Genomic DNA, 8,638 nt, shown 5'->3' on the forward strand with positions numbered 1-8,638 from the left:
TCAGAGAGGAGAAAAAGGCGAAAATTGAATATTTCATATAGAATGAAAAACAACTTAAGGTCATTGGAGTGTATCGATAAACGGAAACAGGAAGTGCATCCCTAGTTGAAAATCCAATGTAGGGAGACAGTATCACAATTTCCGCAAATTCTAATGTTTAATATTAAACTGATGAATATTGTATGTTTATTGTATGTTTATTGTATGCTACCTATTTCACTACTGTGAAGTTTTTCAAGAACGATAACTTTTACCTGCAATTACTATGTGTATATTGTTTTATTATAAAATGTCAATTTTTATATCGTGTATAGAGAATTAATTTTACAGAATTTCAGCATTCATTAAATTGATATACATTAATGCAATACTAATATATGTCAGTATCATTTTTATTGACATTATTTTGTAAAAATATTGTGTCTTTTTTTTTTTTTTTCAAAATGCACTCCTTTATTACATAAATTTCCATTTAAAATCCTTAAAATTCTGACAACCTATATTTTTTTTTTGTGGCAGAAAGTTTTCTTTACTTTAAAGCAATATAACTACAAAATTTGAAGAAATTCTACTGAGAAATGGTGACACAATCCTATTACCTTAACCCCCAGCTATTTATCGGCACGTTTGCCAAACACAGTGGGTAACAACAATCGGTACAATTTACGGAACCAATATGATTACAATAGTTCTTCTTCCAGACTCTCCTCAAGCAACTCTTCTTTTCTGCCATCGAGTTTACGTCTTTGGAATTCGTTAGACAATACAATAAGAACATTACCATCTTTAACTACTTTTAAATCTGCTATATCCAGTGGTGCAAATTCGTCTCCACCATCTTCTTATAATTTTGGCGAACGCAATTTAAATGTATTACATACGAAACTCAGGCATCAGTGTAGCTCTTTGAAAAATGATTTTTTCCGTGTTAAGTTTGTTGATAATCCATCATGCGCCTGTGAGGATGTTGGTCATTTTTTCTTAGAATGTAAACTTTTTAATACAGTACGAATTACGCTATTTCAAAACATAAACTCGTTGAATTTATATCCAGTAAATTTAGGTTTATTCTTATTTGAGAATGAAAATCTGTCCGTAGATACAAATACAGAAGTATTCAGACACGTGCAACTTTTCATCAAATCCAGCAACAGGTTTTAGGTAAAATATAATAATTGTAAAATATAGTTTGTATGCCTTGTTAAATGCTATCACGTAAATGTCAAATTGTACTGTATTAGAGGAAAAGGCGTTGATAAGTTGATATAACTTGTGCCTAATCCTCTGCTCAAATGTGGGGCAATAAATATGTTTAAATCTAGGAGCTAATAAGAGATAAAAGTACTTTCTGCAGCGATTATAAACCATAGCATTCCAATAATTCTCAAATAAGTATTTAAAGGCATGAAATATTAAGTGGTTTCAAATAAGATTTTAGTTTTGTACTTAAAATCACGCTGGTTCACGGTGTGCCAAGCTTATTCCGGTTACCGGTACCGCTTCCTATTACGTGTGGATTAGTCATTCCCCGGAAGTAGACGCTCATCATCGTGTCCCGTGCACGTGACCAACAGATGAAAACCTCGGCAACCGCACAAATATTTAAGCTACAAACACTTTTCCGGGCTTTAGTTGGACCGAACGTCGCGGCTAGATCAGTCAGTATGCCTACTGAAGCGAATATTGAGAAAACGATCAATGATAACAAAGTTGTTGTGTATTCGAAAACTACCTGTCCATTTTGTATAAAGGCAAAAACTGCACTGAAAGAAAAAGGGATTGATTTCCTGGCGATCGAGCTCGATAGATTGGATGATATGTCGGCCACCCAGGATATCCTTAAGGGCATGACAGGAGCTAGATCTGTAAGTATCCCCACCTACTACCGTTACAAGATTTCTCATGATTTATTTTCGTAGACCGATGGAACAACACGAAACTATTTTACATGAATACTTCCAACTTATCAGCTGCTTGCCTTATAATTATATCAACAATTTATAAAAATGGCTTATTTAATTAATATTAATTATTATTAATATTGTAGTATAGGGCGCATTATGTCGCTGCAGTTAATAAGGTTCCACTCGCTTATTTTTAAATGTTAAACTTTAATTTGGTGTACTCACGGAATTCGATTGCTATCTAAGACTCAGCTGAAACGTCCGTGGTGTAGGCCTACTTGACTTTACAACATCGAGACAAACTGGCCCGGCAAGAGGAAACTCGGGCAAGGCAGAGACCTATACAATAGGCCCTATGTCTCTGTGCTAGGGGACAAACGTGGCTGTTATTTAACGCATAACATTAATGGTTCAGGTACCGTATACAGTACAGGTATTGACGCTTAGAAACTACACCATCAACAGGATGTGCATTAGGCCTACTCCAACAATGTTAAGGTTTTAAATGACTGGATATTGTGGCAAAGCACCGTGTAACCATATTCGTTCTATGATTTACAAAACATGGGTGAAAAATTAGAACGCATGACTTTGCTTATCATAGTATCCGAGTTATTTCCCCTGCCACGCATAATGCTAGGCCTAGTTTGTGCCATCAAATCAGAAACTCGCCTTCAAAACTTAATTTTCGTCAAATATTAATTAACAAATGATTTTTCTGCGAACACATATTGTAGTAGACACAAATTAATGATGTATAACTTTCAGACAACATCAGATTGCCAAAAAAAATCAATTCACAAAAATCAAAGAGTGAGGGAAATTTAACTAGCATATTCGAAAATAAACACACATTTTGTTATTGCAGATATTTCTGTGTTAATTAAAAACCCTGATAGTACCTTAACAGAAAAGCACAGGAATACAATTTCATGTAATCTCTAAATGTAGAAGAAAATATAATGTCTATTATAAGAAACATATTCAATGATTGTTTACCTGGAATATTCATTTATTTTACAAAGTAATGACTCACTGCTTCTCAGAACTTGATAGAAAATGATGACTCACTACGTTTAAAAGGAAGATAAAACATCGATTATCTGACTGTGCATGTAACTAATAACTTTAAAATAAATTTGAAGACTGCATGTACTGCAAACAGGATGTGTATAAGAGGCGAATGAACCTTGACATACGGTTGTGTGCGTGTTGTGCAGGGTGGTCACATTGGATTGAATTACAGCCTTTTTAAAAAAAACTCTTGCCAGTATGACGCATATTGGTTACATCCATATTGCATGAAGCCCGCTAGGGATTCATAGATCTATGGAAGTAACCGCTTTTCGTTCATATCGGCAAACAGCTTGTTGTTGTATGGTGTTCTAAATTTAATGTACCCGGTAATTAAGGTGCTGCAAATCATAGTTCCTCTAACACTCATAGTAGTTTAGCTAAAACAGAACGAATACATTTTATTATATATATATGAAATAAACATCAATCGGCCTGAAGAAGCCCTATAAGGCAGAAAGGCCTAGCGGACGATCTGAAAAATTTGTTTTTATTCTATATTTTCCTTCGCAAGCACTTATTTATTTATTATCTACTATATATATATATATATATATATGTTTATCAATTATGGACCTATGTAATTAGGGTGAATATTTGTAGTTATATGGACCACAGGGACCTGGGAATTAGTTACAGTCAACTATATTTTGGAGTTTAACTAAAGTGTTCAGAGTAATTTTACATGTTTATAAGGGGTTTAGATCGATTTTGTGGTATTGTTCATACATGTATGATCATTGAGTGTGTCAATTTTAGCCAAAGTCTATCTAAACCCCTAAAACATGTAAAATTGCTCTGAATACCTAATTACTTCAAATTGTCCTGGCAAATATATGGCTGTAACAAATTCTAAGTTCCATGTAACCACATATTCACCAAAATTAAAGTCCTTAATTGTTATATTAGATATGAACTAACTTATGCTGTTTTCATTATCAAATATAAAAAAAAAGATTATGTATTCTCACATACTTCACAGGGTGATTCCGTTGTTGCTAGGGAAAAGATAACTATCTAACACAGGGTAGGGAAAGACAGCTCACACACGCTATGACGTCATAATAATGGATTGTCGACGTGACATCATTTTATTGTTTCCGTGATGTCATACAATTGTTGTGAATGGGGAATCATCCGTCTCAACCCTAGGGGCTTAAGGGTTCGTCGGATGAATAAGATCGATGTTTATTTCGACTGGAATTTTTTAATTTGTATGTATGTGAGAAAAATAATCAAGTATGGGTCTGTTCCATAGACAGGGATATCTCACCCCTCGTGTAAGAGTTTATCTGGCCAGCAGCCAAACTCTTACACTCAGGTTGAGATATCCCTGTCCACGGAACAGACCCATGTAAGATTCTATTAATCTTGGAAGAGAAAAAAGTACTGCACCTATAACTAATATAGCAGAAGGCATGCATGCATTGTGACGATACAATGGTAGTGGAACTTTATTAGGGGAATATAACTGATGATAATCCAACCTATGGAGATGTAAGAAGAAGTTGTGTCATTCAACACATTCATGTTAATATATTCTTACAATTTATATTTGCAGGTTCCTAGAGTTTTTGTGAATGGAAAATTCTTTGGAGGAGGGGATGAAACAACTACTGCTGCTAATAACGGTACATTGGCTAAAGTTCTTCTTGAAGCAGCATCCAAGAAATAGTCATAGACTGATGTTGTCTTTTCGTCAAAGGAATATTCAAGACCGTGAACCAATCTGTAAGATCGATGAATATAAGGAGAAAGACATGTGTGACAAACATTTTAGTGACTTTTTTCTCTGCTTGAATTTATGGTATTCTGAGTGACTCTGCTTCAGCAGAACTATTGAGGCATATTATAAAACAGCTAACCAGTGTCTATTCTTGGAAGTTCTCTTACTCTTAATAAGTCTACAACTATATACATCTTTGTTTGTGTTTTTTAAAATATACCTAGTATATACAGTCAAACTTCAATGTTTCAAACTTTACAGGACCATCAGGGGAAATTTTTAAACATCATGACTTGGACTCATGAATATTGAACTACAAACATCTTTATGAGATCCTGTATAAACTGCATAAGACTAAATGTGATTGTTAAGTAAGTGACAGAACACAAGACAAGAAATCAAATTTGAAATGTAAAAATATTGGATTTAATGTAATTAGAAAAATATTCTTCATGTATTTCTACTGTGTAGTTTGCATGTTAAAGTTAAAATGACCCTGGGACATTTTAATGTTATCATATACAGATAATTGTTTTCAATGTTTAACCTAATGATTAGACCGGGATTGTCGTTTGAATCAGCGCGAAATTCAACTCCTAACAGTTTGATTCATCAATGGAATATATCAGAAGACAGCTGGGTCATATAAGAAAACAAACCTGACCTTGCTGTAAGTTTGACACATTGAGAAATTGGAATCTATGATTCATGGAAGTTTGACTGTATATCTTAATATATATTATAAAAAGAAAAATTCTCAACAACTAGTCTTTAGTACTTTCTTCTCTTCCTTATTTAAATGATTAAAAAGTGTAATTAGTCAGATTTTTGCAAATACGTTAAAAATCCCCAGCCATATTGGCTTTTCGGACACTGTATTCAGTACCTATATGTATATATTCACTATAAGCAGAATGTCTAAACGATTTTGTACAAAATGTATAACAACAAAAATATTACATCTTTAACAATATTAATTTGTCGCAATTATGGATATTTTAAATACCCAAATTATAATAAAAGATATAAGCTTACTATTTGCAAAATTCAACCCAAATTTTATACCTTCATTGATCATATAGCTATTAAAAATATGATTAAACCGATTTTTTCACATTGTGCAATTATTTTGTTTTTGCCAAATATTTTTGTATTTTATATTTAACTTGTATTTAGAAATGGACAAGGACAAAATTCATTTTTCTATTTAGATGTGTTGCATTGTTTTACGGATATGTTAATTAATCGTTTATGAATTTATGATCACGTCATTTCATTCAAAAGGTAACACTTTTTAATGAATACAATATATAAACATGTGCTAAAAAAGCAGGACGTATTTCATCATTCCAACCACTATTTTCTGTGTTGATAGGAAAAAAATGTTGCAATTCAATTTTGAGAATACAATGTTTGTATTGCCTTGAATATTGACTGAAATATATAATATATCATTTTTATACAGATGTACAAAATATCTGTGATATTACACATGTATCATTAATTGATCAGAATTATCATTCCATACGAACAATGTGTTTCTTTTTGGTTGGTGTAAATTTCAAAATTAAGTGTAAAATGATCCGGCCTCAGTCATAGCTTGACAATGGGATCAGTTGGTCTTGATATGTCACATGTTTGATACGTACATTGTATGCACATTGTGTTTAAAGGAGTATCCATATCTTCAAACTGACCAATCTTATTGAAAGTCCCAGGGTCAGGGATATGCATGGTTATGCAGGACTTCCAATACTTAAGTTATATATACCATCTTACATGAAGAAAACAAAAATATTTATTTTTGAGGGGCACCTCTTTCGCCTTAAGACTTTTGATCATCATGCAATTTACAAGTTAGATATGTTACTACAACCAATATTATGGTTGTATCTGAAATGACAAGGAACTCATTTTAAAATGTATTCAAGACATTTGCAGATTTTCGTATTTAGAGGCTTCAAATCTTACAATGTCCATTTTGATGTTTGACCAGGGTAATGTACATGTAATCTGTTGCTTTAATTGAGATGCTTTGTGTTCACTCTCCTCCCTATACATAGGCAGATGTTTTTTTCTGGTTTTACTTGAATTGTGATACAGGCTGTATGTAGTGTTTTACTTCCCACTTTAGTCAAATCTAAATAAAAAGACAATCATTGAATCAACACAATTGTTTTCTTACTTTTTTTCATATTTAAGGAAAATCTTTCTATTTTGGTCAGGTTATGGGGTTAATCCTCGATACTCCAGGAGTTATGCTCACTTTTGCTCTCTGTACCCCTGGAATATGTCAAAGCAAAATTGCAGAAACTTGTAGCTGTGTATTTTGCTGAAAAAAAGTGAAGCAGTTGATGCAGGTTTTTTTGGAAAGAAGGTTTCCAACTTCATACTGGCCTGCTGTAGGCTTCATGCCGATGGGTACGCAAAGGAGGAGGGGTATATCCCTTCCGACAGGAAACAGGATGCAGGGTCCGTGAACCAGCTAGCAGGGACCTTTACCATAAACGCCCAGACTCGAGACAGTGGTGTAGCAAATCATTTTCCATAATATATGGAGATTCGAGCACCAGAAGACGGGGAGGGTATTGGAGGGACTATAGCTGGGAAAACAATTTGTCTAGGCACTAGAATTATCCTTAGAGGAGGAAGATGGTTTAAAATTGTAAAATTGGGATTCCTACCCCAACCCTAGGGGCCAGGGCGGGGCCCAAAAGGGAAAATTAGCCAATATTTCAATATTCTTCTTCTCAAGACTGAGAGGTACTACAGTCATTTTCTCTGCATGGAAAGAAAGATCATCAGGGGCTTTATTTAAATTGTAAATTTCAGGCCCCCTGAGCTATCCGTGCTCCCTTGGGGAGGGGGTAAAGTTTACTTTAGTTTATATAGGGAAATAACACTTTTGGGTATATTTTGACAACTTTCTGTAGGAAATTATTTTTACTTGGTGAGAATTATCCTTGGCAGAAGATGGTTTCAAATTGTAAAATTGAGATTCCTACCCCAACCCCTTGGGCCAGGGCGGGGCCCCAAAGAGAAAGTTAACCAATATTTCAAAAATCTTCTTTTCAAGACTCAGAGGTACTACAGTCATTTTCTCTGCATGGATGGAAAGATCATCAGGGGCTTGATTTAAATTGTAAATTTCAGGACCCCCGAGCGATCCGTTCTCTCTTGGGGAGGGGGTAAAGTTTACTATAGTTTATATAGGGAAATAACACTTTTGGGTATATTTTGACCATTTTCAGCAGAAAATTATTCTTACTTAGTCAGAATCATCTTTGGTGGTGAATGAGGGTAGTACATTGTAAAATTGGGATTCCTGCCCCATCCCCAGGGGCTTGGGGCGGGGCCCCAAAGGGAACATTTACCAATATTTTCAAATTCTTATACTTTGATGACATGACAAGTATTGTATTTCACTTAGTTTACATGCTGATTTCCACATCACATCTAAACAATATAAAGCTACCAGTACCTATGATATAACTCAGGTGACCGCTAAGGCCCTTGGGCCTCTTGTTTTAATATTAATGAGGTTGAGGTCAGCGCGTGTTGAAGCATGCAGTCAGAGAGACGTATATTACAGATTGATATCGACGGTTCGTCAGACAACAGACCATGTCACTGTTGCAAATATGGTCAATAGTAAAATTATTTATTTTCAAAACTTCTAATACTTAAGATAAACCATAAGACAGAGATACAATAATAATAGTAAGCAGTAGATCTTGCATTTTTTTCACGGCGAGTTTATTTAAGGTAATGGGAGACAACTCGAACGACAATGTGTACTCAGGCATAACATAACAACACTATTTTATCAGACTAAGTTTCAAGAAGATTTTTTTTATATCTTTCCTATTTTATGATTGCTACTGACGGTCCATATTAATCATAATAAAAATCTTAGACATGTATGCTACGCCAC

At 34.2% G+C, this 8,638-nt stretch overlaps 1 protein-coding gene across 1 annotated transcript; it reads left to right on the forward strand.

The window, feature by feature from the left end:
• Positions 1-1,524: 1,524 nt before the first annotated feature.
• On the forward strand, positions 1,525-6,872 carry LOC110460154 (glutaredoxin-like). The gene is made up of 2 exons (XM_021512894.1): positions 1,525-1,865; positions 4,540-6,872. The coding sequence occupies exons 1-2, from the start codon at positions 1,575-1,577 to the stop codon at positions 4,651-4,653; spliced, it is 405 nt and encodes a 134-aa protein (XP_021368569.1). The 5' UTR covers positions 1,525-1,574; the 3' UTR covers positions 4,654-6,872.
• The last annotated feature ends 1,766 nt before the right edge of the window (positions 6,873-8,638 follow it).

The sequence above is a fragment of the Mizuhopecten yessoensis genome, unplaced genomic scaffold, assembly GCF_002113885.1.
Source record: "Mizuhopecten yessoensis strain PY_sf001 unplaced genomic scaffold, ASM211388v2 scaffold10331, whole genome shotgun sequence".
Taxonomy (NCBI): Eukaryota; Metazoa; Mollusca; class Bivalvia; order Pectinida; family Pectinidae; genus Mizuhopecten; species Mizuhopecten yessoensis.

What these genes read in the sequence shown, in the direction of transcription:
- LOC110460154 (XM_021512894.1), top strand. Translation starts at nt 1,575, where the DNA reads ATGAAAACCTCGGCAACCGCACAAATATTTAAGCTACAAACACTTTTC. An exon ending in GCATGACAGGAGCTAGATCT is followed by an intron (nt 1,866 to 4,539) that starts GTAAGTATCCCC and finishes TTATATTTGCAG; the next exon opens with GTTCCTAGAGTTTTTGTGAA.